The following is a 22,187-nucleotide window of genomic DNA, read 5'->3' on the forward strand; positions in this document are numbered from 1 at the left end:
CAATGGGTTAAAAAAGAAATTACAAGGGAAATCAGTAAATATCTTGAAATGAATGAAATAAAAAAACACAACATATCAAAATTTATGGGATGTAGCAAAGGCAATGCTGAGAGGGAAATTTATACACCTAAATGCTTACATTAAAAAAGAAGGAGCTAAAATCAAAGACCTAACTGCACACATGGAGGAACTAGAAAAAGAATAGCAAACTAACCCCAAGCAAGCAAAATGAATGAAATAACAAAGATTAGAGCAGAAATAAATGAGAGGGAATAAAAAAATAGTCAACAAAACCAAAAGTTGGTTTTTTTGAAAAGATCAATAAAACTGACAAACCCTTAGCTAGACTGACAAAGAAAATAAGAGAGAAGACCCAAATAAATAAAATAAATAAATAAAACGAGAAGGGAGACTCTACAGAAATAAAAAGGATCATAAGAGGATACTACGAACAACTGTATGTCAACAAATTAGGTAACCTAAATGAAACAGACAAATTCCTAGAAATACACGAACAACCTATACTAACTTTAGAAGAAACAAAACCTCAAGAGACCAATTATAAGTAAAGAGATTGACTCAGTCATCAAAACCATCCCAATAAAGAAAAGCCCAGGACCAGAGGGCTATACAGGTGAATTCTTCAAAACATTCCCAAAAGAATTAATACCAACCTTGCTCAAACCTTCAAAAAAAACTGAATAGACCTCATTCTATGAGGACAAAAACACCCTAATACCAAAGCCAGATAAAGACACTACAAGAAAAGAAAATTACAGACCAAACTCTCTTATGAATATAAATGCAAAAATTCTCAACAAAATTCTTGCAAATTGAATCCAAGAGCACATTAAAAGAATTATACACCATGATCAAGCAGATTTTATCTCAGGTACGCAAGGCTGTTTCGACGCTAAGAAAATCAATTAATGTAATACACCACATTAACAAAATGAAGGAGGAAAAGTACATGATCATCTCAATTGATGCAGAAAAGGCATCTGACAAAAACCAACATCCTTTCTTGATAAAAACACTTCATATAACATGAATAGAAGGAAACTTCCTCAACATGATAAAGGGCATATATGAAAAATGCACTGCTAGAATCATACTCAGTGGTGAAAGACTGAAAGCTTTCCCTCTTAAGATTAGGAACAAGAGAAGGATGCCCACTGTCCCAACTGTTATTCAACATTGAACTGGAAATTCTAGGTAGCAGTTAGGCAAGAAAAAGAAATAAAAGGCTTCCAAAGTGGAAAGGAAGTAGTAAAACTTTCACTATTTTCAGATGAAATGATCCTAATTATAGAAAGTCCGGAAAACTCCACAACAAAGCTAGTCTAGTTAATAAATGAATTCAGCAAAATGGTGGGGTACAAGATCAACATGTGAAAATCAGTAGTGATTCTATACACTAGTGAGAGATCTGGGGAGGAGATCAAGAAACAAATTCCATTTACAATAGCAACTAAATGAATCAAATATCTAGTAATAAATTTAAACAGGGATGTAAAGGACTTGTACACAGAAAACTACAAAATTTTGCTAAAAGAAATCAAAGAAGATTTAAACAAATGGAAGACTAGGTCATGCTCATGGATTGGAAGACTCAATATTGTTAAGATGTCAATTCTACGTTTGAACGCACCGATGTTCAAAATGACTTACATATTCAACACAATCCCAATCAAAATTCCAACAGCCTATTTTGCAGAAATGGAAAAAAGCCAATTATCAAATTTATTTGCAAAGGTAAGGGACATGAATAGCCAAAACATCTTAAAAAAGAAGAATGAAGTTAGAGGACTCCCACTTCTTGACTTTAAAGCTTATTACAAAGCTACAGTGGTCAAAACAGTATGGTATGAGCACAAGGATAGATATATACAGACAAATGGAATTGAACTGAGAGTTCAGAAACAGACCCTCATATCCATGGCCAAATGACATTTGACAAGTCTGCCAAGTCTACCCAATTGGGAAAGAATAGTCTCTTCAACAAATGGTGCTGGCAGAAGTGGATATCCACATGCAAAAGAATGAAAAAGAACTCTTTTTCATGGCATATACAAAAATAACTCCAAATGGATCAAATTCCTAAATATAAGAACCAGGACTATAAATTCTTAGAAGAAAATGCACGGAAGCATTTTCTGGATCTTATGTTAGGCAATGGTTTCTTGGACTGTCCACCTACAGCACAAGCCACAAAATAATAAAACACATAATTGAGACCTCATCAAAATTCAAAACTTTTTGCCTCAAAGAACTCTATCCAGGAAAGTGAAAAGACAACCTACTCAATGGGAGAAAATATTTGGAAATCAAATATCTAATAAGGGCTTAATATCAAGAATATATAAAGAAATCCTACCACTTAACAATAAAAATTCAGACAACCCAAATAAAAAATGGGTCAAAGATTAGAACAGACATTTCTCCAAAGAGGAAATGAAAGTGGCTAAAAAGCATAGAAAAAGATTCTCAACATTATTAGCTGTTAGGGGAATGCAAATCAAACCATAACGAGATACCACTTCACACACACTAGAATGGCTACTATTTTAAAAAAAACAGAAATTGTAAGTGTTGGAGAAGATGTAGAGAGAGGAACACTCATTCCTTTTGGGAGGGAATTTAAAATGGTGCAGCCGCTGTGGAGGACAAGTTTGGCAGTTCCTCAGAGAGTTAAGTATAGAATTACCATACAGTCTGAAATCCCTCGACTAGATACATACTCAAAGAACTGAAAGCAGAGACTCGAAGGGATATTTGTATACCAATGTTCACAGCAACATTATTCACAATTGCCAAAACATGATAGTAACCCAAGTGTCCATCAGCTGATGAATGGATAAACAAAATGTGGTATATACATAAAAGGCAGCATTATTCAGCATTACAAAGGAATGAAGTTCTGGTTTATGTGATTACATGGATGAATGTTGAAGACATTATGTTGAATGAAGTAAGCTATACACAAAAGGACAAATACTGTATGATCTCACTGACAGGAAATAATTAGAATAAGCAAACTCAGAATCTAGAATATTGGTTACCAGGGCATATGCTGAGGGTGGGGAATGGGGAGTTAATGCTAAATTTGTACAGAATTTCTACTTTGATTGTAAAGTTGTGGAAATGGATGGTGGTGATGGTAGAATAACATTGTGAGCGTAATTAACAGCACTGAAATATATTTCTGAATGTGGTTAAAAGGGGAAATTTTAGGTTGTATATATTACTAGAATAAAAATTAAAAGATAAAACATAGGCTATACAGCACAGTGATCCCTATTGTAAACAATGGACTATAGTTAATAGTTCAATTATAGCAATGTTCTTTCATCAATTGTAACAAATACACTGCAAATGCAAGGTATTAATAATAGGGTGGCATATGGGGAAAAATACACTCTAAAGTAAACTATGGAGTATAGTTAATTGTACAATTATAATATTCTTTCATCAATTATAATAAAGGTCCCATGCTAATGCACTGCTAATAATGGGGGTGGTAGTGGTGTATATGGGACCGCTGTATTTTGTTTTGTTTTGTTTTTGTTTTTATTGTGGAATATAACATATTTACATATAAGTGATAACTTTCCAAGTGCAATTTAACAAGTAGAGGGCAAATTTCAAAGAATGTTATGGGTTACAGTTCCACAGTTTCAGTTATTTCCTTATTGGGAAATAAAAACAAAAAGGTGATAACTTTCAAATTACAATTTAACAAGAAACTACATAGCAAATTTCAAAGAATGTTATGGGTTACAGTGCCACCACTTCAGTTCTTCCCTTCTAGTTATTCTAATACCCTAGGAACTAAGAAAAAGAAATTTATACAGAGGTTCAGTATTCATAATCCTTTGTTAAATTCTATCTTGTCTGTTGCTACCCCTTCCTCTAGTTTAATCACCTTCCTGATCTTCAGGGATATCTAGGCAGTGACCACCCTAACTTGTTCATGTTGAAAAGGGACGTCGACATTATAGGAAAAGGGGATGCAACTGACTGATGTTCTTGAAGAAGCTACTGCCTCTGGGTTTGGGGACTTAGCTGGCACAGGAGCTTTCCGGAAGATTTAAATTCCTGAAGAGTAAACTTAGTGGGACTTAGGGACTGGATATTCGTTAGGGTTTTGTGGACTACTGTTGACTTGGGCTTATCATACTGTGGCCATTTGGGATACCTAGCAGAAGCCTGCATAGAAGTAACATCCAGGACAGCCTCTTGACTATTTGAAATCTCTTCTTCACTGAAACCTTATTTTGTTGCCTTTCTTTTCCCCCTTTTGGTCAAAAAGGTATTCTCTACCCCTTGATGCCAGGGTCAGGCTCATTTCCAGAATCCGTGTCCCATGTCGCCAGGAAGACTCACTGGGGGGGTCCTGTCCCATTTCAGGGGGGAGGATGATGAATTTATTTGCAGAGTTGGGCTAGAGAATGGTCACATATGAGCAACAAACAAGGAGGTGACTCATAGGCATAACTATACGTGGACTTAGCCTCCCCTTTACAACCATGTTTCACAAGAGCAAGCCTCAAGATCGAGGACTTGACTTATAACGTAGGGGGTTCCTAATTTCACATAGCATATGTTCTGTCCACAATAATCAATCAGTTATCTCACATTATCATCACTTGGTTGTACAATTTTCATCACTCTCCATTTCAAACAATTCTCATGACTCAAAACACTCCATAGTTCTTTTCAGCCCTTAATTATTTGTACCTACTATTTGAATGGTACTAGTAAGGTACTCCTACTGACTATAGTCCCTAGCATGCAATAGGTAGATTTTTCCCATATATCACTCTGTTGTTAACTCTCTATACCAGTGTCATACCTTAGAAGTATATCATGCAAGCACCTATCTTTATTTGTAGTGCTGATCTATGGGATATATGCCTTTAAACAACCCCTTTCAATCCTATTTGCCTTCAGTGCAGCTCTGATACTTAAAATCCCATTAACAATCATCACCCCTATCCGTTCCCATACCTTTGAATTTACCCTCATTAACATGTCTGAACATATTAGGTTATCATTTCCCCTTCACTAGCTTCTGTCTATCTCTAGGTCCCCAATATTCTACATTATAAGACACTGATTTTACACTGTTCAAGGAGTTCATACTAGTGGTAAGGGAATACTGTATTTTTTACATGATTTTTTTTTGTAAACCTACAACTTCTCCAATTGAAAAAAAACGTTTTTAATGCAATCCCCACCTTCAATAGTCTTTCCCTTTCTTGTTTTACCTTCTTTCACAGCACTTGTCACCATGGAATATTGTGTATTTTATTTATTTTTCTTGCTTATTGTTTGTCTCCACCTTCACCAAGCATGCATGTTCAGTGAAGGAAGAGACTTTTGCCTGTTTTACTCACATTTTCCCCCCAGCACTTAGAATGGTAGCCAGGCATCTAGTAGGCACTCAAAAATAGTTTTGAAACAATGTTCTGAATTTATGATGCTATAAAATTTATTCTATAAATGGAAGCGCCCAACGTGCTCTGTCTCCTAATATCAGTCTGACGGCAGCAAAGGGTGTGTGAGTTGGGAAGATGTGGAGACTGAGCTATGAATACATACAGCAGCAGCGATTTACAGTTGCTGCCTAAAGGACATTTCAGCAGGGAAAACCAAAAGTTGTCATTGCCTTGTTTCCATATCCATCTGCCATTCAGTAAAGGAAAAAGAGCTGTGGAGGACTGTAATGTGAAGAGTGCTCAGAACGGGTCCTAACATATGGCGGAGCGAGTAACATGGTTAAGCACTTTGTGCTGATCAAACGATGGTGTTTAAGACAAAGGAAAAAGTCTAGAGGAGCCAAAAGCTAGAAAATATGATGAGGGAAGAGAAGTAAACATGTTCAGTTGGGTTAAAAAAAAAAAAAAAAAAAGCTGTCAGTCCCATGAATTCCTGAAATGGTCCATAATGATTCTTTATTATGTAAGGTCTCCCTCATAATTGTCCCAGTGCAGGCATATCATACTGCTCTAATGCCATAAAGGCTTTCCTAAAAATTCTCACATTCTGTGAGATACACAAAAATAAGAGAGGCTTATGCAACAAACAGCATTAGGGAATAAACCACTCAAAACTTATGGAACTTTATAACCAGAGCAAAGCAAAAACAGTACCAATCCTAATAAAAATACTATCATTAGTTAAATCTCCCCTGGCATTTGCACCTAGCATCAGTTCTTTGTAACCTTAAACCCTAGGGCTTGTGCTGCCTTCTTGAGATATAGTCTTGGAAGGCATTGCTTCTCATAGACCATTTTAATCAAAATCAAAAATTGGATCCAAGGTATAGCCTTCTGCATTAACCCACTGTTTTAACAAAGGAAGAAGTGTCTTTGAAGTTTCTTCATCTGCTTTTTCAGCTTTGTCAGAGGCTTAACTTTGTGGAAAGCTTAGTTCTTGAACTAAATCAGGCATTACGTGCACTAAAGGAAGGGACAACGTAGATTTTCATTCTTTTTCTCAAGGCCTTCATTATATTGCCATGGCTTTCTCTTTAATTATGACAAAAGTCATGTGAGAATAATCACACATGAACCAACACAATTTCCATGTTATCCTAATATTATTCCCCTATTTACCAACAGCAAGTGAGGTAGTTTGGATCAAGAAACACAAGTTGTAGCACAACAGAATGAATTTATTAAGCAGTTTTTGGTTAAAAGAAGAAAAGCCAATACTTTACATATAACTGGGAATTAAGAAGAGTTAAATTACTTCACATAATATAATCTCAAAATCCCACATTATTCAATCATTACATTGTCTCCAACCACATCTTTTCTACTCAAAGATGGAATAAGAAGATAAATGCAGTTGCTTTTTAGTTCATTTGGTTGTACTGCTAAAGGATGTCCATCAACATTTCAACATTTTAATCACACAATTCCCAAGTAGATAAAAAGGACTTTAAATAATGAAGAGCTGGAGACAGAGGAAAGTGCAATTTGAAGTATGAACTGCATACCTACACTTATTAAAATCTATTAGGTTCTAGTTCTGATTTTCTTATTAATTTGCATATCACAATGGTTAAGTACTTATTCTTGCCATGTCTTGCATACTGTATTCATCAAATGAGCATACTGCTCTTCTCCCAGTTACCTCACAGGGTTATATTAAAGACCAAATAGATGTGAAGAGGTTCACATACATAGAGCACAGAAGACAAGCCCACTAGTCTGTTAAAGATGTAGCATAATAGGCCTCAGAACAGTTAAAAGTCTTTTTTTTTTTCCATGCTTTTATTTGTTATACAAATAGTCAAGCTTGAAAACAGTACCTATATCATCTTCTGTAAGTTTCCCTTCACATTCTCTTTAAAGGGTCAACACAACATTTATGGGTAGAGTGAAGGCTTGTTAATAAAACCAAGAGCATGATCAGAAGTTATGGTGAACTTCATCCCTCTTCAGCTTAAAAGTCCTCTGGTGACTTCCCACTGCACTCACTATAAAACTCAAGATCTTACTTTACATGTTCCAGGGCAGCGATGGCCAACAGAACTTTCTGCCATGATGGAAATGTCCCGTATTTGTCTTGTCCAATATGTTAGCCACCACCACATGTAGTTATTGAGCACAGTTGCAACAGCCCCACTAAGGAACTGAAATTTTAATTTAATTTAATTTAATTTCAAATTTAAATGGCCACATGTTTCTAGCGGGGCTATCACATTGGACAATATAGCTCTGGAGCTTTTTTTTTTTTTACCACCCACACTATCATATCTTGCAATCCCCTGCTGTCTTGGCAGCCCTTTTAAGGACTGTATCTCACACACACACGTACATCCACAATACATTTTCATTCTCACCTTTCATAACTCTTCCTCTACTTTCTGATCACACTGATTTTTCAATCTCTTTAATACGTCATTTTATTTCTATCCTCTGGACCCAAACACAAGTTATTCTTTCTGCTAAAACATCTTTTGCCTAACTGCCCCTCATTTTTCAGATCACAGCTCAAATGTTACTTTCTCAAAAAGGCCTCTGTTGACCCCGCCACCTGTATTACTGGGTTCACCCCAATCTTCTGTTCTCTGGGTTAGAACTTTTTTCCTTGCGAAGGTTTATCACAATTTGTGATCATTAGTTTATCTGTGCCTAATGTCTTTACTGAGTGCAGAAACCGAGTCTATTTTGTTTAACACTGTATCTCGAGTACCTTAAGGAGTGCTTGGCGCACAGTAAATATTTATGAGAGAGAAGGAGAGAAGACTAGGGCACATTTTTGGGGCATTGACCTCCATAAACCAGAATTTGAAAATCCTCGGCTGTCCCACTAAAGCAGTTTCCGTGTCCTCGTTCCCCCAACAAAGTAAAGTTGGCCTCAACCGGACCTGAGGCAAAGAAGCCTCACCTAGATTAGCCGTTCCCTCCCCGATAAACCGAAGCCTACGTAGCCTCCGCTTCATCTTTCTTCAAAAGGGAATGAGACGGCGACGGAGTCCCACTGGGTGCCCTCCCCTACATACCTTGGACATGGAAGAGGTGGCCATGGTCCTACTGGTCCACCAGTTTGCAGACACACTCGGGATTTCCCGCGCGCCCTAGCGGCAGCGGGGCAGAGGTTAGTGGCAGGCCACGCGCCTCTTCGATTGGTTGATATTACCCTCCGAGGCGGGCTTCCGGCGCGCGGAGGCGGGGCGTACAGAGTAGGGCGGGGTCAGGCGGGTTCCAGACTAAGAGGTCGGGGCGCGCTTTCAGCACCGGAGATGGCGTGTGGTTTCCGCCGCTCCATCGCCTCTCAGGTACGAACCCCAGAGGGGGCAAAATGAGGGCCCGTGTGGGGGCCTGGACCTTAAGGCCCTCGCACCGCTGCGGGCCAGTCCTCAGCCTGGGCGCGAGTTTGTTTCTGCCGCCTGCTCCGCCTTCTCTAGAGCTGCTGGAGCTGCAGACGCGATCTGAGTAGAGGGACCGAGTTGCGGCCGAGATCTTTCTCAGGGTAAAAAGCAGCTCCTGAGAAATTGCTTTCCTCGCTCCTTCCCACCCTACAGCTTTGTATCCTTTAGCTGGGTGGTAAGTTACTAGTTAGTGACGGATTCGAATTTCTATCTGAAAGAATCTCATTTAAAAACTGGTTACTACTCTTGCAGTCACTTTGGCAGCGTGTCCTAGCATTATTTTGGTAACTCCAAAGATACACGAGACCCCGTGTTTCTTACAGAGTCATATTTGAACAGCTCTTTAATGAGGAAGGGAATAAAAAACTGCAACAAAAACCTGAAATTCATCAAAAAGAATTTTAAAAGTCATCGGATACCTGTGGAGTTTTACGAGGAAACTTTCAGTTGTGGTCTTGACAAACCGTTTCCTTTCTATTAATGGATAGTTAATAGACGTATTTTCCTGATATATAGTTTCCCTTAGTTCATCTTTAGTGTTTCTGGACTTTCCGTAGGGGGAATCCTTCCACCTTGTCTTTATGTTCATAGATGTACTGCCCTGTGGAATGCCTGCTCCCCAAATGCCACCATCACTACCTCTTGATAAGACAAAGCTGAGTTTATTGCTTATTGGGGTAAGGGAGACCACCATCTCCACAGAGCTTTAGTAGGAGACTCTCAGACAGGAAAGGCAGGGTCGAATTTTATTGAGAATTTTGAAGTTTGGTATAAGGTTGGTCTTGGCGATGGTTGAGGTTGCAGGGGGTGGGGATGGGGGGTTGATTAGGATTGGGTAAGCATCTTGATGTAAGTTTACGATTGGTGGAAAGGGCAGGGTGAGTATTAGCATAAACTGTTAGAGGTCTCTGTTGATGGATTTTTCCAGAAGTTCCTGTAATGAGCTATCAATTTATTTGTCTGGGCAGGAGTGTCCTGTAATAATAAAGTTTCACTAATGAGGACAAAGAAATAGTAAAGTCATAGTATTGTAGAGAGAAAGCTGTCAGTGTCTAAACTGTGTGTGGGGGTAGATGGTTTTCTCTCAGCCTTTAGGTTAAGATGGTGCCATGACCAGAAATATATTGTGTTTAGTTTTGAAAAGCCAATATTCTTCCTTATAAAGAAGGTAAATTGGAGAAACAGGAACTAATATTACTGAGTATATATTTGTGCTAGTTACTTTACATACATTCACATTTTTGTCCCATGACAGCCCTATGATATAAAAGTGTTAGCCCTGTTATACAGTTGAGGAAATTGAGATCCAGAAAGATTAAATGAGACCACATGTTGATAAAATTGAAGAACTGGTGTATGAACAGAGATCTGTCCAACTTCAGAATCAGCTCTCGAATGACACATGTGAGGTCAGTGATTACATGAGTTTGGGAAGGGTACAGTTAAGGCTGCAGGAGAAGGCCATCTTCACATAACAAAAGCGAACATATAGCCCAAGAGTAGAATGTGGACCTAAAACTCAGAAGCTCCTCCATCTGTTAGATTCATAACCAAAAATAATATGAATGTAATAAATAATTCCAGTGGATGCAGTGAAAACCACTGTTAATGAAATGGCAAAATATGTATAACATTAAAGTTGTACTTCAACAGCTAAGATATCTAATGATGTCCAAGGAAATGAAACTTCCACAGCCAACAGAAGGACAAACATACAGCAATTAATTTTAGTGGGTCTCAAACTTGTTTTAAATCAACAGCACTGTTCATGTTAATGTCTTGATTAAATATCACAAAGAAACATACCCTTTGCACATTAGGGAAAAACAAATGGCATTTTATTCATCTTGCTTAGTGAAGGAGCTGCCGTTTAAATTCTTTAAAATAACAGGTGCAATGAATATTGTTTCAGACTGTGTTAATTTTTTTTTATTTTATTTTGAAATAAATTCAAAGTTACAGGAACAGTTGCAAAAACAATACAAACCCCATACACAGCATACCCTGATCTCCCTCCCCTGATACCCTGATCCATCAACTTTAACATGCTGTCACACCACCATTTCTTTGTTTCCCTCCCTGCCTCCCTTCCTCCCTCCCTCCCTATCTATCATCCATCATCTATTGCTCTCTCTTCTGAACATGAAAGCAAGCTGCACACATCCTGGAACAAACACTATAATTCACATATACAATTGCCATGAACAAGAACATTCTTTTATGCAATCCCATTAAGCGCAGCTAAGAAGTTCAAGAAATTCAACATTGACACAAAGCTTAGATTCTATATTTCCTTTTTTTTTTTTCCTTATGTCCCAAACTATGTCCCTTTGAGCCTCCTGTCCTCCATCCTCAGATCCCATCCAGGATCATCCTTGGCATTCAATTGTCATCTATTTAGACTGTCTTTTTTTTTTTTTTTCTATTGTGGAAACACATATACAGCCTAAATCTTCCCATTCCACCCCCTCCCTAGCATTCCATTAGTGGGATTAATCACATTTAGAATGTTGTAATGCTATCACCTTCCCACCATCCATTACTAGAAATTTCTCTTCACCCCAAACAGAAACCCTACACTCATTTCTAACTCCCCATTGCCACTTCCCCCATTTTCCATAACCCATACTCTACTTTTCATCTCTATGGTCATATTCTCTGATAGTTTCTTTGTGTTTACTGTGGGGCTTAAATTTAACCTCTTAAATCCATAACAATCTTGGTTTTCTTTGAGACCAACTTAACTTCAATAGGACCCATATACTATGTTCCTATGCTCCTCCATTCCCCCGCCTTTATATAGTTCTTGTCAAAATTTACGTATTTTACATTGAGTCCAAAACCACTGATTTGTCATTAGAGTTTATGTATTTTATATCCTGTAGAAAGTAAATAGTGAAGTTACAAATCAAAAATTATTGACTTCTATTTGTATTCCATTTTGGTCAGAGAATGTGCTTTGAATATATTCAATTGTTTTTTTTTGTTTTGTTTTTAAATTTATTGAGGCTTGTTTTATGTGCCAGCATGTTATCTATTCTAGAGAAAGATCCGTGATCACTAGAGAAAAATGTGTCCTGGTAATTTGGGATGTAAGGTTCTATATATGCCTGTTAAAATTCTCTATATCTCTCTCTCTTTTCTTTGTTTCTCTGTTGGTAGGGCTTCCTTTAATATCTGAAGTAGGGTAGGTCTTTCATTGGCAAAATCTCTCAGCATTTGTTTGTCTGTGAAGAATTTAAGCTCTCCCTCAAATCTGAAGGAGAGTTTTGCTGGATAAAGTATTCTTGGTTGGAAATTTTTCTCTCTCAGAATTTTAAATATGTCATGCCACTGCCTTCTCACCTCCATGGTGGCTGCTGAGTAGTCACTACTTAGTCTTATGTTGTTTCCTTTGTGGTGAATTGCTTTTCTCTTGCTGCTTTCAGACCTTGCTCCTTCTCTTCAGTATTTGAGAGTCTGATCAGAATATGTCTTGGAGTGGGTTTATTTGGATTTATTCTATTTGGAGTTTGCTGGGCATTTATGCTTTGTGTATTTATATTGTGTAGAAGGTTTGGGAAGTTTTCCCCAACAATTTCTTTGAATACTCTTTCTAGACCTTTACCTTCTCTTCCCCTTCTGGGACACCAGTGAGTCTTAAATTTGGACATTTTATTTTATCTATCATATCCCTGAGATCCATTTCAATTTTTTCGATTTTTTTTCTCCATTCTTTTCTTTTGTTCTTTCATTTTCTGTTCTGTGGTTCTCTAGGACACTGAGTCGTTGTTCCACTTCCTCTAATCTTGTTTTATGAGTATCCAGAGTCTTTTCAATTTGGCCAACCATTTCTTTTATTTCCATAAGATCTTCTGTTTTTTTTATTTACTCTTGCAAGTTCTTCTTTATGCTCTTCTAGGGTCTTCTTTACATCCTTTATATCCTGTGCCATGCTCTTCTTCATGTCCTTTATATCCTGTGCCATGCTCTCATTCTTTGTAGTTCTTTGGCTAATTGCACCAAGTACTGTGTCTCTTCTGATATTTTGATTTGGGTGTTTGGGATTGGGTTCTCCCTATCGTCTGGTTTTATCATATGCTTTAAGATTTTCTGTTGTTTTGGGCCTTTTGGCATTTGCTTTGCTTAATAGAGTTCTTTCAAGTTATAAAAAATACCAATCTAATTTTTCAGATCTACAACTTGGTGGCGTACACTTTCTCTAGCTAACCAGCAGATGGCATCTGCGAGTCACCTATTCCCCTCAAGTCAGTTCTCCTCAACTTTGTCTTTGTGGTGTGTGGGGAAATGATTCTTGTGGGTGAACTCAGTTTGGTGAACTCAGTTTGGATGTGTTGTTGGTGCTGTCTGCCCTGAATGTGGGGTGTGTGTCTGGGCGGTTAGGGAGGCAGGGCAGCTTTAATAGTCAAACCTCCTAGGTGTTCCCGGAGATTCAAGGCTGTTGCAAGAGTCTACGCCTTCATTTCAGTTTTGTCCCAGATTTTCTCTGCTGCTGACCCACAAGTCCCCGGCATTGACATAGCATCCCTGGGTTTTCCAGGCAGGCCTCCCTTCTCAGCTGTGATCTTCCAAGACCTCTGCTGAGGGAAGGCTGTGCTATGTCACAAGTGTGCGCCATCCCTCAAGGGAAGCCCTAGGCTGCCAGGCTGTACAGGGGCAATCCCAGCCTGATGCAAAGATGGCTGAATGGGGCGTCTGAATCCCTCCCCCCATTTTGGCACAGCTCCGCCTTCCCAGCTCTGGGACAACTAGCTGTGTGTGCACCCAAGGCCATTGTCCACAGCCAATATTGTGGCATGTGCACAGTGCCATGGGATACACTCCCCATCACACTTGGTTTCCTGGCGTGGCTCTGGGCTATGGTTCCAGCCCCGGGCAGAAGTATCTCCAGCCCACCAGGGAGCCGGCTGCAAGCAGCATGGTTTCTTTCCCCTTTTGGCTCCCCTCTGCCCCCCTGGCCCTGAGGGAATCAGCAGCGGTCTATCCTCCACGCCAGACACCGAGAGGTTGGCATAGCCCGCTCCTGCTGTGCTTCACTGCGTGGTTCTCACCGTCATAACTACAGCTGATCCTGGGTTTTTGTTGTTGTTGTTGTTTTTTAAAAAGAACTAGTCCATCTCCAAACGCCAACCCCCAGTTTCCCCACACCACAGCACGGCCGCGGACTTTCAGCCAGCTTACTCACTTGTTTCAGAATGCAGACTCCCAGTTTCACCAAGTGCACGGTCCTTTTGATTTTAGCAGACCTTGTCCAGCTGGTGCATCGCTGGAACTGGTGTTCTGGGTCACTTTCTGGTTTTTATCTAGTATTTTTCATGGAGATGTTTTTTTGCCCTGTCTCACCTAGTCGCCATCTTAGGTTCTCGAGTTTTCAGTTTTAAGTGATTATGAGCAAAGTTATTACAAACATTTATACAGATTTTTTTTCCCCAGTCTGGCTTGTCTTTTCATCCTCTTAGTATCTTTGACAGAGCAAAAGAGAAATTTTTTTTTGATGAAAGCCAAATTATCAGTTTTTTTCTTTTACGTATAATGGTTTCAGTGTTATATCTAAGAATTCTGCCTAATCCAGAGATTTTCTATGTGTTCTTTTGATTTGCCTCCTTCATTCTTGGTGCACATCCATGCTTTCTGCATACGTCTGGAATCAGCCATATCGTCAATGATTCCTGGTTCTTTTTAGTGAGAATTGGAATTTAGAGTTTGAATTTTTTAAATGACCTCATTTTAACACCTTAACAATGGCTGGATTCACAGATGATACTGTTTTTGTTTTTATCCTGTTAAATGTATCAGGCTTTTAATTCCACTGGGGTAATTCAAATAGCTAATCCATCAACTCAATCTTTTAAATTTTTTTTCAGAGTAGTATTTGTACACAATTGTTTGAAAATTCTGTAGGACTTATAATGAGAAGAGCAGTTCCTTGCCCTACCTCTTCCCCATCCACCTCCCACTCCCCAGAGGCAACAACTTTTCATATTTTCACTTTTTTAAAATAAATTTTGAATATTTTCAAGTTTACATCTAAATTTACCAGTTGCTAACTTTGTGCACACACACTTTTTTTTTGAGCCATTTGAAAGAAATTTGCAGGTATTATGAAAATTCTCTATGTACTTTAGCTTAGTTAGCACAAGAATAAGGTTATTTTTCTACGTAATACCAGATGAAAAGAATTTATTGTTAATGCTGTAATTTTGTCGAAAATACAGTCCATATTTGAATTTCCCCGTTTGACATTTTTTAGACTTTTGTAATGTTTTTTCCCCCGTTTTTGATATTTAGTAGTAGATATCTAGTGATGTCCTGCTATGGAAGAAGAGGATTCATCTCTCTACCTCCTCCCTTCCAATGGCTGCATAGTATTTGGCAGTGGTCAGTATTTCCATTATTACTATGCAAATAATTATTATGTGAATTATCATTTCCTAATAACAATGGAAAACTAGCCATTCACCACTGAACCATGTTTGATGATTACGTTTCCCACCTTGCAAACTTTTTCTTTTCCTTGGAGGTATCTTCATTTTTTTGTGTTTGCACTAATTCATTCCCAAACTCTCCATCAGATCTGAAAATCTCTTCTTAATACTTTCAAACACATCAAGTACTTTTACCAATTTTATCTTTTTCTTAAACGCATTCCTCCTCTGGAAGAATCCATACCCTTGCTGCAACCTGGATTGGTTGTTTTCTAGGCCTAATGTTCAGCTGTCATGCTGAGATATCCTTCTCCATTATTTCATTGTCTAGATCTCATGTCTTTTCTCTTTCCAAATATTTTTCTTGCTTTGATAGAGCACAACCTCCAGTCATTTCCTGTGAAAGTGTGCATGGGAGATAAATCTTAGAACTTACCTGTTTGAAAATGCCATTTTTTGTGGACTTGAACAATATCTTGACTGGGTCTAGAATTTTACTTTGGACATCAGGCAAGCCCCACCCCTACTCCCACCCCACCCTCAAAATTTGAAGGCATTACTCCAGTGTTTTATAGTTTCCAGTGTTGTTTTTGAAAAGTTTCAAGCCATTCTGGTTTTTGGTTTGTGTTATGTATGTGACCTTTTCCTCATCCTCCCTGCCACACCCCCATGCTTTTAGGATCTTTTCTTTGTTTTGAGTGTTCTGAAATGTCACAGTGGTGGACTCTCAATCTGAAAGCATGTGCCCTTTAAATTACGGGAAATTTTCTTTAATTTTTTTCTTTACTGATTTCCTCCTCACTGTCTTCTTTTTCTGAAAATTTTATTACACAGATGTTTAACTCTGGATTGGTCCTCAATATTATTTTTTTCTCTTCTATATTTTTATTTCTTTGTTTGTGTTCTACCTCCTGGGATATTTTATCAACTTCTGACCCTACTTTAGAATCTTTCATGCTTTGTATCCTGTTTTTAATTTTCAAGAACTGTTTTTAATATCTTCCCATTCTATCATGAATGCATTTTCTTCAGTCTCTTAGAACATATTAATAGAATAGCTTTTAAAATGTTCTTCTGTGATGTCCCTCTTCTCTGTTTATTTTAATTTCTGAATTTCATTTTTGGGCTTTCCTAAATTGCCTAATATGAATGTCATTGGATCACTGCTTATATTTAAGACTGAAGCACTAAAAAACATATAGGATGTTTTGTGTATGAATGAGGCTTGTCAACTAATAGGTTTCACTGTTGGTGATTACACTGAGCTGTTTCTAAGGGAGGTCACCCAATTGTCAATATCTTTAGGTCTTTTCTATTGGCCTAATCAGTCAGTATCCTCAAAGAGAAATTCTCTAATGTTCCACGTCAGAGGAATAAAGGTATAAGTCTTAAAGCCAGTGTTCTCGGAGTCTAACAGGTGAAGGAAACATGGGGTCTCCCAGTACAGTATTATTCCTCCTGTTGTCAGTATCATCCTACAGCTTTCAGTTGTCCTCTGTGCCTTCCTGATTTCTAATTTACCCTCTAAAGAGAGTAAATTTTATTCTTCTGTGTGTATGTTTGCAGGGGGGTTGGGGGGGATGGAAGAGGAAGAAAAAAGCAATTACTCAATTTCATAGAACGGGGGAAAAAGTCTGGGCTCTACCTGCTTCTTATAGAGTTTCAGCCAGCTTTCTTGTTTGCAGCCTTATCAATACCTCAACGTGCAGAGGATCTGGTGCCATGTTCTTTCTAGATTCTGCACCATGAAGGTGCCTTCTATTGTCCACCCTCCCAAACCCCCATTGGCCTAGGTTTCTGCTTTCTCAGGTCTGCTAGGTCAGTACCACTCATTCATCTGCATTCCATCTTCAAATTTTTGTTGCTTTCATCTCTTCTCCAATATTCTATGACTTATGGGTTTATGCTGTTTTTATTCCTTTACATCACTTTATATGTGTTTTAGGAAGAAGTGGCTATAACATCCTGTGCTCAGCTTCCCATATATAATCAAGACTTTGTATATTTTACAGCTTCAATGCCAGTTACTAGTTTTACTTTATCTAAAATCTTACTTTTTTTAATTGTTTTTTTTAATTAGAGAAGTTGTATGTTTACATAACAGTCATGTAAAAAATACAACGTCCCCATATATCCCCTAATTGTTGACACTTCGCATTGGTGTGGTACCTTTGTTACAATTGATGAAAGAATATTAAAATATTACTGTTAACTGTAGTCCATAGTTACATTAGGTATATTTTTTCCCATATAACATCCTTTTATTAATATTTTGTAATAGTGACATACATTTGTTATAATTCATGAAAGAACATCCTTATGTTTGTATTATTAATCACAGTCATCATCCACAACAGGGTTCACTGTGCTATATCATGCTGTGTTTTATCATCTAACTTTCCTTCAGTAGCATGCATGAACCAAAACTTCCCCTTTCAGCCACATTCACAAACAATTCAGCACTGTTAATTACACTCATAATAATGTGGTACCATCACCATAATCCATTTCCAAACAGTTACACTCAATATAAGTAGAATAGAATTTAAATATGCTTAAGATAAAGATTTACTGCACTCTAAACAACTCTTGGCAACAGTTTTAGATGTTTGCCACTTGTAGATTTGGTCCTTAATTTAATGCTGTTTAGTTTTTCCTTGATAGGACTAGATGTCCTAAATAAACTGAGATTAAATACCCCTTTGTTTATGGTGTATTTTGGCTAAGGAATATTACAGCTAATAAACTCTCATATCCATACTTGATATTCTTATTGACCAAAACTGTTGTGTGGTGGTGGTGTTTTAACCAGGTTTAATATTATTTAACTGAACATGAATCTGTAACAAGTAGATCAACAAGCCTCTTATGCTGTTTTTTTCTTTTTGATCTTTAGCTTTCCAGAGTGTTGGATATTCCACCAGAAAACTTGGTCAAGTCAATCTCTGCAGTTCCAATTTCCAAAAAAGAGTTAAGTATAATATATGCGTAACAATCTAAAATGTTGCTGACTTTGTTGACATGCCAAAAAAAATTGTCTTTCAATTTACAGATTAGAGAGCCCCTGAAATTAACCATAATGTGTGATTTACTATATTCAACTTTTTTTTTATTAAAGAAGATGTGGGTTTAGAGAACAATCACATATAAAATACAGGATTCCCATATACCACCTGTTTCAGTTTGCTACACCTGCCGGAATGCAATATACCAGAAATGGGTTGGCTTTTACAATGGAGATTTATTAGTTTACACATTTACAGTTCTGAGACCATGGAAATGTCCCAATTAAGGCATCAACAGGAGAATACCTTCTCTGAAGAAAGGCTGCTGGCATCTAGAACACCGTTGACACATGGGAAGTCATGGTCGGTATCTGCTGGTCCTTCTCTCTCGGTTTCATTGCTTTCAGCTTCTGACTTCAGTGGCTCTCTCAGCTCCTCCAGGGGCTTTTGCTCTCCAGATTTCTGTGGGTGTTTCTCTCTAAGCTCTCTGGGCTTTTTCTTTCTTTTATCCTCATAAAGGACTCCATTAAAGGATTAAGATCCACCTTGAATTGGGTGGGTCACATCTCAGTTGAAACAACCTAATCAAAGGTCCCACCCTCAATAGGTCTACACCCACAGGAATGGATTACAAGAACATGGCATTTTCTGGGGTTACATAACAGCTTCAAACCAGCACACCACCCTATTATTAATACCTTGCATTGGTGTGGTATATAGGTCACAAATGGTGAAAGCACACTTTTAGAATTGTACTACTAACTATAATCCATGATTTAGCTTAAAGTTCACTGGTTGCACAGTACAGTTCCATGGATTTTTTATTCTGTTTTATTGTATTATCATATATAGAAACTAACACTTCCCTCTTTTAACCACATTCACATATTATTTCAGTGCTGTTAATTAGGTTCACAATGTTATTCTTCTGTCATCACCAAAATATTTTCATTGTTCCAAATAGGAACTCTGCACATTTTAAGCCCTAACTCTTTATTCCCTATCCCACCCTGTCTTCTGGTAACCTGTTTTCTAGATTCTGATTCTATGAATTTGCTTATTCTAATTATTTCTTATCAGTGAGATCATATAGTATTTATCATTTTGAGTCTGGCTTAATTCATTCAACATGATGTCTTCAAGGTTTACTCATGTTGTTGCATGTATCAGAACTTCATTCCTTCTTAGGGCTGAATAATATTCTATTGTATATATACCATGTTTTGTTGATCCATTTATTTGTTGATGGACACTTGGGTTGCTTCTATCTTTTGGCAATTGTGAATAATGCTGCTGTAAACATCATTGTGCAAATATCTGTTCAAGTTCCTGCTTTCAGTTTTTTTTCAGTATATTCCTAGTAGTGGGATTACCAGGTCATATGGTTTTTCATTACATAACTTTCTGAGGAACTGCCCAACTATCTTCCACTATCTTCTGCACCATTTTACGTTGCCACCAGCAATTTCTCTGCATCCTGTCCAACACTTGTAATCTCCTGTTTTATTAATAGTAGACATTATAGTCGGTGTGAAATGGTACCTCATTGTGGTTTTGATTTGCTTTTCCCTAATGGCTAATGATATTGAGCATCTTTTCATGTGCTTTTTCACCATTTGTATATCTTCTATAGAGAGAAGTCTATTCAAGTCTTTTGCTCATTTTTTAAATTGGGTTATTTGTCTTTTTGTTGTTACATTGAAGGATTTCTTTATATATTCTGGATATTAAACACTTACCAGATATGTGGTTTCCAAGTATTTTCTCCCATTCTGTAGGTTGTCATTTTACTTTCATGATAAAGTCCTTTAAGACCAAAAGTTTTTAATTTTGTTGAGGCCCATTTACCTGTTTTTTCTGCTGTAGCTTGTGCTTTGGATGTAAAGTCTCAGAAACTGTTGCCAAAAACAAGGTCCTGGAGATGCTTCTGTATGTTTTCTTCAGGAATTTGATAGTTATGGCTCTGATACTTAGGTCTTTGATCCATTTTTAGTTGACTTTTGAGTAAGGTATGAGGTTATTAGTCCTTATTTATACTTTTGCAAATGGAGATCCAGTTTTCCCATGACCATTTGAAGAGACAGTTCTTTCCCAATTGAGTGGTCATTGTCTCCTTGTCAAAAAAATCAGTTGGCCATAAATGTGAGCATTGAGTTAATTTCTGAACTTTCAATTCAATTCCATTGGTCTTTCTATCTGTCCTTGTGCCAGTACTATGCTGTTTTGATTCCTATGGCTTTGTAGTAAGCTTTAAGATCAAGAAATGTGAGTCCTCTAACTTCATTCTTTTTATACCTGACTTTGGCTATTCAGGGCCCCTGACCCTTGCAAATAAATTCGATGATTGGCTTTTCTGTTTCTGCAAAGAAGGTTGTTGGGATTTTGTGCTGAATCTAAATCATTTTAGGTAGATTTCACATCTTAATATTTAGTCTTCCAATTCATGAACATGGAATGTCCTTCCATTTATTTAGTTCTTCCTTGATTTTTTTTTTAGCAGTGTTTTGTAGTTTTCTACTTTCAACAAGTCCTTTACAGCCTTGTTTAGATTTATTCCTAGATATTTGATTATTTTAGTTGCCTTTGTGAATAGAATTTTTTCTTTGTTTCTTCTTCTGATTGTTCATTGCTTATATATAGAAATGCTACTGATTTTTGCATTCTGCTCGTTTTCCCCACCACTTTGCTGAATTCATTTATTAGTTCTAGTAGCTTTGTTGTGGATTTTTGGGGGTATTCACTATACAAGGTCATGCCATCTACAAATGGGGAAAATTTCCCTTCTGCCTGTCCAATTTAGATGCCTTTTATTTTTTTCTCTTGCCTAATTGCTTGGGTTAGAGCTTCCAGTTCAATGTTGAATACCAGTGTGACAGTATTCTATATATAACTGTTAATCATTCAAGTTTTGTATTTCCTTATTAATCTTCTCTCTAAATGTTCTGTCCACTGAAAGTGGTTGTTCTGGTTTGCTAATGCTGCCATTATGCAAAATACCAGAAATGGATTGGCTTTTATAAAGGGGGTTTATTTAGTTACAATGTTACAGTCTTAAGGCCATAAAGTGTCCAAGGTAAGGCATCAACAACATGGTACCTTCTCTGAAGGATGGCCAATGGTGTCTGAAAACCTCTGTTAGCTGGGAAGAAATGTGGCTGGCATCTGCTTGCTCCCAGGTTGTGTTTCAAAATGGCGTTCTCCAAAATGTCAGTGTCAGCTTCCAATGGCTGTCTTCAAAATGTCTGTCTCAGCTGCAGCTCTTCAAAATGTCACTCTCAGTTGCTCTGAGGTCCCTCTGTTTGTGAGCTCTGTTTATGGACTCCAGTGAACTAATCAAGGCCCATGCTGAATGGGCGGGGCCATACCTCCATGGAAGCAATCAATCAGAGGTCACACCCTAACCAGAGGTGTCACTCACAGTTAGGTGGGTCACATCTCCATGGAAACAACCTAATCCCAATATCCCATGAGACTGGATTAAAAGATCATGGCTTTTTTCTGGGGGACATAATATATCCAAGCTGGCACAGTGGTGTATTAAAGTCTTCTATTAATGTAAATCTGTCCATTTCTCCCTTCAAATCTGACAGTATTTGTGTCATATGTTTTGGGACTCTGCTATCAGGTGCATATATATTTATAATTGCTGCATCTCCTTGTTGAGTTTCTGCCTTTATCAGTATATAATGATAGTCTTTGTCCCTTGTAACTGTTTTTTACTTAAATTCTATTGTATCGGAGATTGGTATAGCTTCCCCAGCTCTCTTTTGGTTACTACTTGCATGTTAAATTTTTCCATTTTTTCACTTTCAACCTACTTGTGTCTTTGAATTTAACATGAGTCTATTGCAGATAGCATATAGTTGGGTC

General features: G+C 37.7%; 2 protein-coding genes across 8 annotated transcripts in view; one reads left to right on the plus strand and one right to left on the minus strand.

Moving 5' to 3' along the window:
* Nucleotides 1-8,594, minus strand: part of ORC3 (origin recognition complex subunit 3) — a 74,248-nt gene extending 65,654 nt beyond the window's left edge. For 4 of the 5 annotated variants that reach the window (XM_037842854.1, XM_037842852.1, XM_037842851.1 and 1 more), the window contains exon 1: nt 8,519-8,581. In XM_037842854.1, coding sequence (XP_037698782.1) covers nt 8,519-8,542 — 24 coding nt within the window. In that variant the 5' untranslated portion in view covers nt 8,543-8,581. Of the gene's footprint in view, nt 1-8,518 lie in introns of all 5 variants that reach the window. The other variant, XM_037842853.1, reaches the window with a different exon arrangement.
* Nucleotides 8,595-8,722: 128 nt separating this feature from the next.
* RARS2 (arginyl-tRNA synthetase 2, mitochondrial) overlaps nt 8,723-22,187 on the plus strand; it is an 85,665-nt gene continuing 72,200 nt past the window's right edge. The window contains exons 1-2 of one of the 3 annotated variants that reach the window (XM_037842627.1): nt 8,723-8,794; nt 18,209-18,282. In XM_037842627.1, coding sequence (XP_037698555.1) covers nt 8,759-8,794; nt 18,209-18,282 — 110 coding nt within the window. In that variant the 5' untranslated portion in view covers nt 8,723-8,758. Of the gene's footprint in view, nt 8,795-8,951; nt 9,063-18,208; nt 18,283-18,570; nt 18,681-22,187 lie in introns of those variants that run through there. The other 2 variants (XM_037842628.1, XM_037842625.1) reach the window with 2 other exon arrangements.

This window comes from Choloepus didactylus, chromosome 7 (genome assembly GCF_015220235.1).
Source record: "Choloepus didactylus isolate mChoDid1 chromosome 7, mChoDid1.pri, whole genome shotgun sequence".
Taxonomy (NCBI): domain Eukaryota; kingdom Metazoa; phylum Chordata; class Mammalia; order Pilosa; family Megalonychidae; genus Choloepus; species Choloepus didactylus.